The following is a 16,899-nucleotide window of genomic DNA, read 5'->3' on the forward strand; positions in this document are numbered from 1 at the left end:
GAATAGGGCGGGTGCGGCAACGTGGCAACGCCGTATTTGGCCAGGAGCTGTCTGACGATGAGCGTGCCATGGCACGGCGCGTTGTCATGATGAAGCAACCAGCAGTTTGCGATGGCTGGTCGGACTCTTTTCACACGTTCTCGGAGGCAGGTGAGCACCTGCATGTAAAAGTTCACAGTCTCCCCTGGTGGGACAAACTCCTTGCGAACCACTCCATGACGGTCGAAAAAAACAATCAACATCGTTTTGATTTTTGATTTGCTCATGCGAGCCTTTTTTAGACATGGGGATGCGGAAGTGTGCCATTCCGCGGATTGTCTTTTCGTTTCGGGGTCATATTGAAAAACCCATGTTTCATCACCAGTTATCACATTGTTCAAACAATTTTCATCTCGGTGCAAATTGGCTAACACTTCTTCGGAAATGCGCACACGCGTTGCCTGTTGGTCGACACTCAGAATTTTTGGCATCATCTTGGCACACACCTTGTGCATGGCCAAATCCTGTGAAATAATGCGTTGGACGTTGGATGAAGACAGACCCAACTGGCCTGCAATTTCTTCACTGGTTAAGCGTCGGTCTGTGTTCAGCAGTGTCCTCACTCTGTCCACATTAGTGTCGGTTCTTGCCATCGTCGGCCGTCCGGAGCGATGGTCGTCTTCAACGAGCTCCCTACCCTCTTTAAGCAACTTGTGCCCCTCAAATACTGTGGAACGGCTTAAGGCAGTGTCCCCATAAGCCTGCTTGATCATATCGAGGGTCTCAGTTGCCGTCTTCCCGAGTTTTGCACAAAACTTCACGGAATAACGTTGCTCTAAATTCAGATTCATTTTGTTTTTCGACGCGGACAAAAAACTTGCTTCCCTAAAAACGGTGTCCTCACTCAACGACAGCCCGCAGGCGACTGAGGTTGGTGTCGGTCTGTTGCTAAGAGCCCCCTCCACCTTACCCTGCCAGGAAGACCCCCCTCCACCGCTCCGTTCGCGCCAGAGAAAATCAGTCCTACCACTTTTGGGTGCGACCCTGTAATAGTATACCTTTCTTTATAGTAATAATTTCGTACATGTGGTAATTCAGTTCATTTCTTCAGTTCATAGTTTCAACAGTTCTAGAGATTAGAACTAGAACTTATTTTCAAAAAACCATTAGTTCGGGATTGGTGTTTATACTACGAGGGTCATCCGGAAAGTAGTACCCGTTCGTGCCGCATGAAATGCTGACGACGCGAGTAGCCGCTGGACGAGGTCAGATAGCTTCAGTGGCTTGTCTGCCTTCTCTGAGCCAAGTTGCGTGACGCTAGCATTGCCTGTGTTGTTTCTGTGATTGTTTACAATGTTTAAAAAAATTGAGAACGCCGCCAGTTGTGAAGTGAGGGCAGTGATTAAATTCCTCAATGCAAGAAACGTTCGCCCATGTGATATTCATCGCCAATTAAAGGAGGTGTATGGAGACAATGTAATGGACGAGTCGTCTGTTCGGCGGTGGTGTCGCAACTTCAACATGGGGAGGGGGAACACACACGACGATGAGCGTTCGGGGAGACCGTCTGTCATTACAGACCAACTGGTGAGCTCAGTTGACGAATTCGTGAGGAACGATCGGCGCGTCACAATTGATGACATCTGTGAGCATTTTCCCAATGTTTCTCGAACAATTGTTCATGAAATTGTTAAACACCATCTGCATTATGCAAAAATTTGTGCAAGATGGGTCCCTCGCGTATCTCAATGAGCTGGCGGCGAAGGACTATGCAGCAGGAATACAGAAACTTGTCACACGTTATGACAAATGCCTTAATTTGCTTGGAGATTATGTTGAGAAGTAGTTTAAAGTATCCTCTTTCAAATAAAATTTTTTATGTTTGTTAATATTTACTTTTGTGTCTTTATTTCACGAACGGGTACTACTTTCCGGATGACCCTCGTAAGGTTGTGTCCATGTGCTAAAACCATGTTTGAGCTCATAATATCCACTACAGTGTATCAAATATCCCATTAAACATTTTTTGATCAAAACCAATATACCCAGTTACTTTTTATACGTATGGGAGACTATTGATTGATACAGGGATTCTGTAAAAAATCATATTTTACAAAACTATGTAATAATTTGGCTTTGAAGATGGCAGACTGGAAAATTATTCACAAAAGTCGATGATACCAATCTTTTGTTTTGCCAATGGGTTGTGAATATAGATTAAAGAATTTAATAAAGATCATTATAATCTATATATCTGTTCATAAAAAAACTCTAAAGCTCCATGAAGTGTTGTTAAACAACATACAAGCAACAATCCAGACCAGCAGCAGCCATCTTTCATAAAGTTAAATAGCATTCCAATTTTCAAATCTTTAGACGTTACCAATGGCTTCAATAGTCAATTCTGCCACGTTGGTGGCTATACTAGTTTGTCTACAGTCAGTAAGGTAAAATGATCTTGCCTCAGTATTTATCTCACCATGCACTCTTTTGAGGTTGTAAACACCATACAACCTTTTGCCACTATATGGTCTGCTGGTATTGATGAAGTACCTATGCCCACTATAATGGTAATATAAAGTTAAATAATCAAAAGCAAATAGTTCAAATCAATACCAAACTCAAGACTGGGACTTGGTGTGCATTCATTGATCCAATGTGCTAATACCTAACTGTAGGGTGCCACAAGTATCAATTCTAGTTCCATTTATATTTTTTAGCATAAAATTATAAATACAGTAATCAACCCGAAGGTCGGTTTGGTAGGTAATTGTAGAGTTCGCCCAGTACTAAGCCCGATGACGTGTGAAATTCACACATCAGGATAGGGGGGCCAGTTCATTTCCCTGTGTTGATTATGGTTTCCCAGGAAAATCTGGTTCCTAAAAAATCACACAGCTTTGATGGAGCTGAGGTTGCCCGAAGAGTATTGCCCTGGAATCAAACCCAAGCTCTTATTATTTTTATTAATTTTTACATTTCTTGGGTTGAGAAATCTGATCACAGCCCTAACTTCACAGATGGGGGCATTTTCAATTTTTTTAAACATTGATAAACACTCAGAAACAACACAACAATGGCAGCATTACAGAACTTCACACCCATTGAGCTGGCAAACAACTGAAGGGGTTTGAGATTGAGTGGTGGCTACTCATATTGCAAGTGCTTCATATGGTGTGAAGTTGTTATGAACAAGGTAGCAGTGCCATGACACTATTGGAAGAATTAGGATAGGAGCCACTAGTTGACCGTAGGTTGTAATACAGGTTTAATTTACTGCATAAATGTAGGGCAGGTTACTTATCTGAGGATGTTAAAGACATATTATAGGCTCCAACTTACTATGGTAGATCAGATCACCAGTGTAAAATCAGGGAGATAGATAGTTGACCAGATAAATTTAAAATGTCGTTTTTTTCCTCTTATGATTGTAGATAAAAATAGATATGACAGCAATCATTTCGGAGTTAATTAGAATTGGTAGTGTATATATATTTTGTCAGCCTCCGGCATGCTATTTTTTCATTTCATAGACTCATTTTTTTTAACAGTTCAACAGCACAATTTGGCTATCATATGCTGTTATTAAATATTTTTGCGTGTAAGTACCTCGTTTTGTGTGATTAACTTTATTCGTGTGCTTGATCAATATAACAATATAATGATAAATACATGTTATATTTCATATTCTATGGGCATTATTTCTAAAAATATCTCATGGACTAAGTGTAGGTAGGAATTCGCAACTGGGAAGGTGGCTGGTGAAAAGTGATGCTCATAAACCAGTTGTGCTTGCATGTTTTCATCTACTCTGTTACCTTCTTCATTGATTTATTATGACATCTAGTTATGAGTGTTACCATACATACTTTAAATATCAAGAGCCGGTTTATAAGTCAAAAAATTCTTAAGTTCAAACTCAAGAAATACCTGTGGCCACTTTGTAATTATTGGAAAATCAGTTTTCTGCAGTATAAGTAACCCAATGTCTTGCTTTTTTATAATTTGTTATTTGCGCAATGTTTGATAAAAGATTGTATCTCCTGAAGTTCACCTGATATAGTATTCACAATTCAGGTGACACCTCCATTGCTTGTGGAAAGCAGTGTCATATCTTGAATTAAATTATGTTATATTCTACAGGTGGCCACAAAAAATTTCATTAGCACAATACCTATGTTTCTCGCTAACATTTCTAACCATTGTGATCCCTATAAAACTTCAAAGTAATTAGAATGAAACCTGCAATTTTATGTTTACATAGCAGTTGAATTTGAGTCATGTTTTTGCAGCCTGTACTAGTCACCATGTAAATAATTGGAATAAATATTTCTATGTTAAATATCTCAAACTGGAATTGAAATGACAGTTCACTATTCCTCAGAGATTGCCATCCATATTTTGCCCTATTTTCCCATTGTTTCATTTTGGTCATCAAGTGTTTTGCAACAGTGAAATAAGTTTTCCATGGCTATCAAGAATGTTACCTGCTATTAAAAGTTCTTGATTGAATAGCTTAAACTTTTAGTGCTGAATGCCACTGCCCAAGTAAGACATGAATGGGCAGCTCTGGACATTGGTGTTTTAGGTATTGAAATCTGATCATTGCTTCCTCTTCTTTGGCAGGCTGTTGACAGTGCTGTATGGTGCTCTGCTATCCTCATGCTCTGACATGTGTGCTTCAGTATGCCTTCACTTGTTCATGAAGACATTTCAACCATATCTAGAAATAACCCACTTGTGGCTAACCGAAGGCCGTTTGGAAGATTGGAGGGAAGAATTCATTATCTCCAAGTGAGTATTTCTATATGCTAAGAGTTGTCATCCAGAGCAAATAGCGAGGGTGCAGATGGCTCCATTAAGGGATAGCACAGCTGATGCATATTTGTTGACTCTTTTGCTGAAAAGACTTGATTTCTTTTGAAATTCAGGAATTCACTGGTGTGTGGTGATACGGAGAACTTCTGGAAGGAGGGATTCATTTTGCACCCTTATGAAGATGAGCTGTTGAAAATCCCTGAAAATGGTCCAGTACCCTCACTACCCCTGGGGTTGCTTCATCTCATCAGAGATACGGTTCTTCCCCTGGGGAAGAATATGGAAATGCTCCAGCGCCTTGATCGCCTCTCCGAGGTTCAGAGGAGTCTGCCATCATTCGAGAGTAAGTTAAAAAGAGTATGCTTAGGAGTTCACTTAATAAGGATTTCATTACCCTGAGTTGAATGGGTGAGAATTAATTTTCTTTTGTCAATGGGTTTTTCCTGTAGTTATGGCTCTAGTATGTAGCATTATCATGATTGATGACTTGAATTGGTGAATGTAGCATGAATCGCTTCTAACTAATATTATGGATAAAAGTGAACAAAAATGAATGGTTAACATTAAAATTTAAATGAATAATAAGTTGTGGAAATGAAAGTGTGTGGAATTACAAAGTCAATTATTTCATTACATTTCACTATGTTATGCAAATTCCACAAAGTTACGCCTGAGACAACAAATTTTGAATAATAAGTTCTTATAAACTGACATCTTCATCACTGACAGTGTCAGCTAGTCAGTAATATTCTTCAGGGACAACTTTTACATGTACATCTATTTCAGTGGAATTTGTCAATCTGCTCTTAGTATTGTTGATGGGGCACAGGTATTTGTGAATTGGGTTTTTAATTGTGGTATGAGTTCAATCTCTGGAGTCCCCCAAAAGTCAAAATAAAACAGCTGAGAGCTTTGGCTATTCAAATAATATGTATAATTTATTTTGCTTTCTTGAATATGCCTTATGAATTTCTCTGTGGTACTTCTCATGAGGGAGGTTTCACATTTTACCATTAATTGTCTCGCATGAGAGGAGGTTCCAGACAAAAGCCATATGAGCTAATTTATTCTTACACTTTGTCCATTCAGAAGAGAGCACTAGTCAAGCCAATGTAGCAAATAGCTGACTCTTACAGTCTCAGAGTATGCTAGGAAGCATTTAATTTGGTATCTGAAAATAACTTAAAGAAAAGCGGGCACTTGGCATCGTATACAGTTTTCATTGTTTATGGCCCTTCTCTGGGTGATAGTAGCCTCTGTCTCCCCTACATCAAGAGCTTACAAATTTTGCCTCCAAAGAATCAAAGGTCCAAGAATCATAAACTTGACTGTTCACTTCATATACTTAATGCCTGAATTAATGCAAAAACACTCATCACTTGCACATTATTTAACCGCCTCTTTGTGCTCTGTTGTTAGAAAAATGTTCAATATTTTCATAATTATTTTAGTTTCTTTTTTTTTAATTTATTAATGGTCAGATTCATCATAGTTAAAATGCATTGTATAATGAATCTCTTCCAATTGATATATTACTTCCTTTTGGCTGTTTCAGGAAGCTTATACTTTGAGCTGAGTAGTGTGTTGCAGACAGAGATGAGGGATGGAACCCCAGATGAGGATGCAGTTGCCCAAGACACCACGGCGTCACAGTCCTCAACACCGACTTCAGACTGTGGCCAGAGCAGTCTGTTGGAGTCCCTGCTTCATGGGATAGAAAGCTCCAAGGATTGCTACCTACGGATGGCATTTGATGATATCTCCTGCTCAAGTGGAAAGGACTCCAATCTTTCGAGGTACAGGTGAGAATTGAGGACCAACTTGCGAGTGCTGCTTAAAGGTTGCAAAATCCCATTGTGACCAGCATCACTCCGTGGATTGTTTCTTATTGAAATACAAATAGCTCTTGTGAAATGGGTGAATTCTTCTTGGGTCTTGTCTTCCACCCGGTCAATGTCTCCATATGGAGCTCTATGGAGACATTGACCCGGTGGAAGACCCGAGAAGAATTCACCCGACTCATACGCTGGGAAAGCACCAGATCTTTCATCAGCTCTCGTGAAAGCTTATGGCATTGGGGTGCACAGTGCGTGTGTCCTGGATGGGGAGGGTACAAATTGAAGGTAAAGTGACCGTTTGCTGGTCAGGGTGGCCACAAAAATATTTCAAGGCAAATTTATGATTTGTGTGTTGCAGTAAACTCAAATTGCCTCAAAGTAAGTATAACCCTTATAATCCTTCCTGTGCATGTGTCAAGTGGACCAGTGGTCTTTGCCCTAGGATTCTCTAGTGGACTTTTAATTTCAAAAAAATATTTATTTCTTCAGCATTCAAAAAAACATCATATCCATACTCCTTGTTGTTTGTTGATTGATTTGGCTTGAAACTGTATGCAGTCCTGTTTATTTTCAGCAGATTAGACTGATATATTTAGGCATTGAATTATTGGAGATGTCAGATTTTGTATCAAATGATTGGTGTATCATACTTTGCTAGTAATTCCAGATAATGGCATTGCATATTGTTTCCTATTATCCTTTTTTGCAAAAGTTACTGCTAAAATTGAATGCAAAGATTACATGCACAATTTAATTCAGTAGATAAATAAATACAAACCTTTTGAGTTTAATCCTGATACAGGAGGAATAGTTATAGCACCGTATTGAATTGGTAGCTCAGACCACGGTGGGAGGTTAACACATTCAGTGCTATTCTTTTATGCTCAAAATGTGTCTGGGTGCCCACAAATATTTTTATTTAGCTTTGTGAATTGATGGATACACAATAATCCTTTTGTGCAAAAGATTATTAAACTCTGTGGATTAATATTTGTACCATCAGCATACAATATTGGGTCTACTCCTTGTATGGACTTAAGCTTATCTGGTCATTGATATAAATTAAATGTAAGATAGGGACAAGTACAGAATCCTGGGAAACAACCAGTGTAATTTCTTCACCTGGAGAGAAAAATTTGAAACAATTTTATGAGAACCCCACACACTGATGCTTTTCACTAAAATATGTTTCAATCCATTTATAAGAAGTGTTTCTTATTCCATAACATTTAGTTAAAACTGGAGTAGCTGATGATTCACATTGTCAAAAGCTTTATTGAAATAAAAAAATATTCCTAAGTTTTCAGTTCTATCATTCAAACTTAGAAGTATTTGATTCACCATGTGATAGTCTAGAATGAATGAAATTTAAGATAAGAGACTATTTTAGCCGTTACTCTGTGGAATTTTTCCATCGTATAGAAAGAAAGAAAACACAGCAATTCCACATTATAGTAAATGTGGAATTGCTGTGTTTTCTTTCTTTCTATATGAATGAAATTTGTTTGAACGAGTTCAAGATCGATATTTATCGATATATTATCTAAAATAGTTTGAGGACTAGCACTCACTATAGTTGGCTCACTGTGTGTAACACAGATGTTAAATGAGGTTAGAAAATAAATTATAATTTTTTGCTTTGAAATCTCCCATAAATACAATTGAAGCCTCCTATAATTATTATACATGGGTCATGGATTGAGTTATGGATTATTTCCAAGAGATTTATGAATTTGGGGAGGAAAACGGTCACTTTTCAGTGAACGATAAATGGACAATGCATAAAAACATTATTATCCCATTTGAGATGTTAAGAAAAGACTTGTCAGAACTTGGCTTGGAACATGGTTATGTGCGACGCGGAAATATTGTCATTGTACTAGGACGATTGTCTTAAAATGGAGGCTTTTGAAAAGTGTGTGTGGAGAAGGATAGAGAAGGTGAAGTTGACTGTAGGGAAAACAAACATGGAAGTGCTAGGCATGGTGGGGGAGTATTTATTTATTTATTTAATAGGAATAACCCTTCTACACAAAGAAAGGCAAAAAACATGTATTGGTTTGAGGGTATTGTTGGGAAAAATCAAGAGGAGGCAGGAAAGATGGGTGCATTATTTATTGACTGGCAGTGGGATGTTGAAGACTGTGTTAGAGGGGGATTCATGCCTCATTACAACTGAAAATTACAAAATAAAACTTGTGCAGTTTTTCTGAAGTTAAGCTAAAATGTATTTGAACACCGATGTACACACGACCATTGTTCAAAGCTACTTAAGAATTATTACCAGGTTAATTTTTTTGGGGAAAATCGGTGATATATTTAATTTAAACAATTTAAATGAGATATTTTAACACTAAAGGAGCCCTAATTTGGAGTAATTGGAGCTCATTATTTCAATCAAGGATGCACAATAAAAGTGCAAGAAAATATTCCATATTGTCAAATTCCCAGATAGTGTGGATTTTGCCTAATCTGGACTACCCCTTGCCCCTTATTCTCTGGATTAGTGAGGGTTTTTTAATTAAATTGTTTTTTATTGTATGTACCTTTTGCAAGTAAATTACTGATGGTGATCTGCCTAATACTACAGTGTCTTTACTTGTGAAAGAGCGAATCAAAAGCAATTAACTTTTTTGTACTTTGCCACAGTGGTAAGTGGGGCAAGAGGTCATTGGAATCATGGGGCGCCAAGGATGGCATTGCTGGTTATGTGGTGCCGCAGAGGGTGGAGCATTGGCTGGGGAGGCTTCTGGATGAGCGGCATGGCATGTCTGGCTCAATCGTGAGGTCCCTTCTGCTCAGGGACTTCTCCCTGACCGGCCACCTGCATGTGGTGCGCAAGGTGTTCCTCATGGAGGAAGGGGACTGCATGCAGCACTTCTGCACCTACCTGTTCCAGCAAGTAAGAGAGTTTGCCCCCACCCTTCGTCTCGTCTCATTTGCAGGTACTGCAAACTCTCTTAATTAATGAATCGATTTTTGATATCGAATGCAGTTCAGGTAATTAATGACTTATTTTTTGCATAGTGAAACCATATATATTTGCTCTCGCATTAAAGAGGAATATGGAATTCTTATGGCTGATGAATTCGAGGGGAACTATAATGTGATAAAAAATGGATAGTACAAAAATTTTAACATTAGAACATTAAATCCTGTTAACAACTTTTTATTTTGTGACATCAAAAACCTATTAAAAATCCTAGGTATTGCAAACTTGCATTTTTTAAAAGTATATGGATGTTTCAAGGCATGTAATTTAATTATAATTTTGAGGTGCTGGGGAGAGAGAATAGCATTGATAAGCCGCAAAATGGATAATTGAGAGTTTACTGCATATCATTTCATAGACATGCTCGTAGGCATGGAAAACTTGGTTGCTGATTTTTAGTATGACATGTTTGCATTCCTGATGGGTCAGTTTAATTCTTCATTTGGTGGTTCTACAGGTTCTTGAGGCTTGAACAAGAACCAGATTCCAAACAAGAAGGAACGTTTATGGACCAATATGTATACTAACTATTCATACTAAATTTCGCGTGCCCAAACCTTCAAAAAGATGAAAATATCCCTACTAGTTTATTGAAGATACTATGGAATATTAGAATGAAATAAGTAATTTTGCAATTCCATGCACACTTTGTTTAGATCACGACCGAGATTTGTCATTTGACGTCTTCATCAGGTGGTCCTCACAGAAGACAACTTTGTGTATATGTATACCTTCAGAGTGGTGGAGGAGTTGGTCGGAGTGGGAGGGGAAGGGAAGGGGTAAAAAGGTTCAAATGTAGATGGGAGGGAAAGGGAAGTAAAGCTTTTGTTGTTTATTGTTGGCTGCTAATGGGAACTTGTTTGGGAGGGAGATGAGAGGGGGAGCCCTGGGCATGAAAGAGTGGTAGGAGGTCTAGGAGGGGGGAGTGGGAGAGATACGAAATTTCATTAGCAAGTTCACCCTTGCAGGGGACAATTTTAAAAATTTCTAATTGCTTCAAGGCATCAAGTATGTGGCCTTAATTTTCATAATGGAGAATTCCAGTCTCAAAGTCACTTTTGTGGTCACATTCAACAAGGTGCCTTACACAGTGGGATGTTATGTTTCTATTGTTAACACATGTTTTTTGCTTCTTTATTATTTCTTTGAATTTCCATCCCTTTTTCCCAATGTATTTGGTGGATTGTCTTGTATGCTGTGTAAAATGCATAAAGTTACAGCAGGAACGACAAATATCAAAGAATGTTTTTTGATCCAAGTGTGGTACACTATTATTGCCTCTGTGATAGGTGCATTTTGTAAGTACAATTTTTATATGGCCACTGTATTGGTATAGTTGCCAAATCTGTGCATGTACAATGAGTATTTCCATCAATTGGCTAGCTACAGTTGCCATTACCATAGCATTTGGCCATGTTTACATTTGTTTGTGCATATTTTAAGTGCCCCAGACCATTATAAATCCCACTGATTGTGAAATGCATGCTGTGATTTGATTTGGTCACAGTTTGGTATTTCAAATAATTTTTCTTTTTAGAAATTTCAAGTATAATGCTTTTTTAAATTTCAATCTTTAAATATGCATTACCTTAAATAAAAGTTAAGCAGTGCTCAGTTCCCATGGCTGACATATTAATATAAATCTCTAAAGACTTATTTTCCTAGATATTACGTAGGCCTAGTGTAACTTAGGAGGAGAACAAAACCTTTAGCATGCTTGTTTCCTTCGATGTACCCAACCTTTTCACCAACACCTATGGAAGCCACCCTTGCCGCCTGTGCCACCTATGGAAGCTGTGAACCTTGCCGAGGACATTCTCCTCCAGAAATCCATCCCAGTGCCAGTAATTAGTGAACTCTGCTTATTACTAAAGACGTGTGTTTCCCAAAATTATTTCATTTTTAACAGTACATATTTCCAACAACCCAATGGTTTAGCCATGGGCCCGCCCTTGTCCCCACTCCTGGCCAATATTTATATGAATCATTTGGAAAAATTTTTGTTTTCCTCAGCTCACCCTCTCATTAATAACGTATTTTGTTGGTTTAGATGTGTTGATGATGCCTTCTGCGTGTGGACGGGTTCCAATAGGCAACTAGATCAGTTTCTAGCACATTTAAATTCTGTCAATTCTAATGTGCAATTCATGTGTGGAAAAGAAGATAAAGGTTCCTTGAATTTCCTCAACCTATCCATTTGTAAAGACAAAGATGGGTTACAGTACTCTATTTTTCGGAAGAAAATTGATGCGAACCAATTAATTAACTCTACTTCTAGGCATTGCTTCGCCCAAAAGCTTTCGGCATTTCATGTGATGATCCACGGATAAGCCTCTATCCCTATGTAAACATCCAATATAAATAAGGAACTTAATGTAATTAAAATGAAAGCAGTAAACAATGGCTATCCAGAAGATCTAATTAATACACTTTACCTGAAGAAACTTACGAAAATAGCCTTAAGCCACATTTACAACCCTGAATATTTAAAAGATCCCAATGCCAAATGGCGACGAACACCAGGGAATATTTCTTAAAAAACAATCAAAATTTTACCTAAGGAAAAAATTAAATGTGCCTTTTGCAGTGGTTCATGCTTCAAGAACCTGATCTCTCAAGCTAAAGACAAAGTTCCCGAAGACGAGAGGAGTGGAATGTGTGAATCAAAGTGCTTGGAGTGTAACGCGAAGTATATTGGGCAAACAAGACAAAAATTTATGGAAAGGATAAAAGAACACCAAACATGTGTGAAGTATAAGAACGTAACATCCCTCTTTGCAAAGTACCTCATCGAAAGTGACCACAAAAGTGACTTTGTGACTAAAATGCTTCATTTTGAAAATAAAGGTCTGAGGCTCAATGCTTTGGAGCAGTTGGAAATTTTGAAATGCATCCATTGTAAGGATGAACTTGCCAACGAAATTTTGTATCCCTCCTTCTCCCCACTCCTTGATCTACCACTCTTCCAATTCAACGATTGACTCTGAAATATGTTATTCTCTTTTCCTCCCTACTATATTTTAACCTTTTTACCCCCCCACCATCCCTTACCCTCCCTCTCTGATGAACCTCCCTCCCCCAATCTGAAGGTAAATATACCAAGTTTGCTTCTTTGAGGACCACCTGATGATGACGTTCAACGTAGAAACCTGGTTCGTGTTTTTAAATAAAGTGTGTGGAATTGCAAAGTCAATGATTTTATTAAAAATGTTATGCAAATTCCATAAAGCTACGCTGGAGACAATGAATTAAAAAAAATATAGGCTAGTGTGATTAGTAGTGCAGTATGAAATGCAAAAATACGTTTTACTGTACCATATTTCCACCCATTATGGTGGAGGTCAATGCCAATGTGTCCCTGCCACCTGAGATCCAAGGTATGTTAAGTATTTGTGTGGTGTTCCTTGCAGGTGGAGAGGGGTGAGAAGTGGACGGACACCCTCTCATTGACCAACCACCTCCATGAGTGCATGTCAAACCGCTTCCCAGACACAGCATCTAACTTCTCGGTACTCACCTCCGTGGAAGCTGCAAGACTCACTGCCCCCTCTCAACTAGGCCACTCCCTGCTCAATCAAGTCGACCACATCTACATAGAGTATGCGGTGAGTGAATGTGAGGTCACAAGGTGTTGGGGGAGGGTCATACTGGTAGGGGATAATCAGGAATAGAATTTTTCAAGGACTACAGTGGAGCTTCTAATTTAAATGTAAATCTCACTCGCTCTTGGGAAATGTATTTATATTCCATAATGAAATATTAATTGCCATGGGACTTTAATGCTATAAAATGCTTTTTCAACGTAATTCTTTGAAAAACTTGTGTGCAAAAGAGTGATTGTGCTAAACATGGATTGAACAATTGACATCATAGTGATTTAAATGTTAGCATTTGCTATTCATCTAATAATTAGGGATGATCAGAAAAGACATTACAAGGTTTAGCACAGGATGGGACAAATTTTTTCATGACATTTTCAGAACTGAATTTGGGAAAGAAGCAGCTCTTTATCCCTTAATAATGGAATAAATTTGACTTGTAGTTTCATATGACAATGAGAAATTGCTCATACATTAACAGTAGAGTAACTATCGCTAATAATAAAAGCTTGTATGAAATAAATTATTGAACAAAGCCATAATATGAAGAGTGTCATGAGTGAACTGATTGTTTTCAGTGGACTTCAGTATTTTATAATGTTATTTGATTTGGTTTAGTGTTAAAGATGTGGGAATTCTCTTTTTCAGATTCAGTGGCCAGTTAGCATAGTCCTAAATGCTGCCAGCATGGAGAGTTACAATGCCGTGTTTCAGTTTCTCCTCAAAGTCAAATGGTCGCTGTGGTCATTGCAGCAGCTTCGATTTTCTGGTAAGTGTACAGTCTGATCAGGCTCATGCAGAGTTACCTCACAGTAATGTAAATAATATGTTAATTATCTCTAATGTAAAATTTAAGAATTCCAGCAATGGCTACAATTTTACTAAAACTGAGTTTATTTTCATGTCTGAGTATAAGGCATTCAAGATTGGTAGGAGTATGTATTGATTTCAGCCTAACTGAAATATTTTGCATTAACTTCAGCCAAAAACAAGCAATTGCTAATGCTATAATTAAGCAAAAAATGAACAAAATTTGCATGAAAAAATAAATGGATGAGTGTGAAGAGTTTTGAAACTGTTTAATTCATTAAAGTCTCATTAATTCATTTTCAGTATTGGAGTCAATGTTGCTAAAACTTCTATATGGTTGTCCTGGGAAATTTTTAATGTTATATATAAGGTCCAGAATCAGCAATTTCTTTATTAGGCAAGGAAAAATCCAAATTATTGATGAAAATTTGAATCTATGTGGGCTGTCCAGAAAGTAACTTACGTTTTGGCCTAGCCTGGTTCTATTTTGGCCTAGGTGGGATGGACTAGAGTCACCATCTTGGTGTCTAAACGTCCCTAAACTTAGTACACATCATGCTGTGGTAGTGTGAGCAGACTGAGGTTCTTCTACTTTGCTCACTGTGGGAACTGTTAAAATGTTTGCTGCAGTAGAATATCCCGCGAGTTGTGAAGTGCGATCTGTGATAAGGTTTTTACTTGCTAAAAACCACAAGCCAGTTGAAATTCATTGGCAACTTTTTGAAGTGTATGGAGACAGAATACTGAGTGAAGGCAGAGTGAGGCAGTGATACATTCAGTTTAAAGATGACTGCATCAATGTTCGAGACAAGTACTGCAGAGGTCAGCCTGGCCTTGTGGCTGATGAACTGATGGTGAAAATCAATGAAAAAAATTCGTGAAAAGTGCTGATTTACCTCTTTCAAGCAATGAAGATGCCGCTTGCAACACAGCTCTTTGACAGGGGCGCAGAATTGTATGCTGGGGTAAACAAATGGTTAAAATGTAAGGCAGGAGATTTCTTTAAAGAGTACATTGAAAAGATTGTGTATTGTTATGATAAATACCTCAATTTGAATGGCAACTATGTGGAGAAATAGTTTAAGAATTTGCCCTTCGAGTCTATATAATAAAACTTTGTCTTGTCACTAGGTTCATATTTTATTTCAAAATTTAAGTTACTTACTGGACAGTCCTCATAATTATTAAAGATCATCATCAGTGTTTCAATCCTAAGATTGGTTTACTGCAGCCCTCAAATTTTTTCTATTCAACCATAATTCTCTCACCCTCTAATAGTGCCTCTGTTTTATGTGGTTCTTAATTTGTCTTAGGTAATTGTCTCTTGGCCTTCCTTGCGGGGTATTCTCCTCAATTTTCACTGCTAATGTGTTTCTAACTAATCCATTGTGTCTCAAAGTATGTCCAACTCATCTAGTCTCATCCTCTTTGCCATCAATCCTCCACGTCATCCTTTTATTTTCTGCTCTTCTATGTACTTTCTCATTCCTCATCTTGTCTCTGCATTTCATTTTCAGAATTCTCCTGTAGCACCATGTTTCGAAAGCTTCTATTCTCCACTTTTCCAAGGTTCCATTTGTATCTGCCTTCAGTTTCTCTCTTCCTCATGCAAGGATATTGTTTTCTTGTTGTGGACAATCATATATTCTTAAAGTACTTTGGTCCGCTGCTATTGGAGTTGCTTACAGGCCCTCATGTCATCTGTGAACCAAAGTGTGTTATTTCTTCACCTTGATTCCTTTCATGACCGATTTTTATGCTTCTTTTACTGCCTCTTCTTGATATAAGCTGAATAGTGCTGTTGTTGTCTGACTCCTTAGTTTATCATGGCTGCTATTGTCCTTCCTTTTTTACTTACATGGTTGTAACCTAATTTTTGTGAAGGTGATGAATAATTCTTCTGTTGTAATCTACTGCTCTCTCTCTGGATCTTCCCGAATCCAAATTGGCTATCTGTGAGGCATTCTTCTATCCTACCTTCTATTCTCCAGAAAAATATAAGAGTATGTATTTTCAATGTATGAGACAGGCTTGAGATCCTGCGTTCTTTGCGCTTTTCTGTTCTTGATTTCTTCTGTATTGCAATCATCACAATCTTTTTAAAGACTACTTGTTGTTTTCTTCTGTTGCAGATGTCTTGTATTTTTTCAAAGAGTGTATCCTTCGCTTTGAGCCCAAGTGCCTTCGTTATTTTTCTGTTTATTTTGTCAACTGCTAGTTTCTTTTCTCAAGTCTTTTATGGCTCCTTTGGATTCGCTTCTAAGTGTCTCTTGGCCCAATTTGTTGTCTATCACAATTTCTTCTTTAATGAAGTCACCTTCTAAGGGTTTGGGTCCTTGGTTGAATTCTTTACATATTCCTTCCATCGGTTTTCAATATCTTCGCCTTCAAAGGCTACCATGAAAACTAGAAGCCAAACAGTGACATTCAGAATGATATCCTGCAGCACCAAAATGAAGCTCTGTTGAGATTCAATTTGACAGGTGTTAGCATTGGAGTGTGAAGCATGGAGTCTGACAGCTGCTGATGTAAATGAATGCACCAAGTGGGAGTTTTGAGTGAAAACATGTTCCAAAGAATTTGTGGACCCTTGTTTAACCGTGACCATGTTCTACATTGTGGTTGGTTTTCTTTGCAGAATTGTGCATCAGTAAGGGATGCCAGCGTGAAGGGGAGGATGAATGCCCAGTCACTGATAGTGATGATGGCTCGATGCCCATGTCTGCCATGGTGCACCGCCTTCAGCTGCTCAGAGCGTGGCTCCTCCACTTTGTGGGCAGCGTGCATGCGTACCTAATGGGGCAGGTGCTGCATGCGCTTGGGGCCAGGGTCGATGAGGACCTGGAGGCAGCCAGCGACCTCG

The 16,899-nt window shown here is 38.4% G+C and overlaps 1 protein-coding gene across 4 annotated transcripts in view; it reads left to right on the top strand.

Moving 5' to 3' along the window:
* The window catches only part of Grip128 (gamma-tubulin complex component 5), a 62,075-nt gene that overhangs the window by 18,670 nt on the left and 26,506 nt on the right, over positions 1–16,899 (top strand). For 3 of the 4 annotated variants that reach the window (XR_011700696.1, XM_071585282.1, XM_071585281.1), the window contains exons 9-15: positions 4,606–4,773; positions 4,911–5,140; positions 6,353–6,599; positions 9,285–9,537; positions 13,038–13,232; positions 13,875–13,995; positions 16,675–16,899. The exon at positions 16,675–16,899 is cut by the window's right edge and continues 15 nt beyond it. Coding sequence is in view for 2 of the 4 variants with exons in the window: in XM_071585282.1 (XP_071441383.1) it covers positions 4,606–4,773; positions 4,911–5,140; positions 6,353–6,599; positions 9,285–9,537; positions 13,038–13,232; positions 13,875–13,995; positions 16,675–16,899 (1,439 nt within the window). In the remaining 2 variants the exon portion in view is untranslated. The remainder of the gene's footprint in view (positions 1–4,605; positions 4,774–4,910; positions 5,141–6,352; positions 6,600–9,284; positions 9,538–13,037; positions 13,233–13,874; positions 13,996–16,674) is intronic. The other variant, XR_011700697.1, reaches the window with a different exon arrangement.

Source organism: Hetaerina americana, unplaced genomic scaffold, assembly GCF_022747635.1.
Source record: "Hetaerina americana unplaced genomic scaffold, ioHetAmer1.1.p SCAF_2, whole genome shotgun sequence".
NCBI lineage: Eukaryota > Metazoa > Arthropoda > Insecta > Odonata > Calopterygidae > Hetaerina > Hetaerina americana.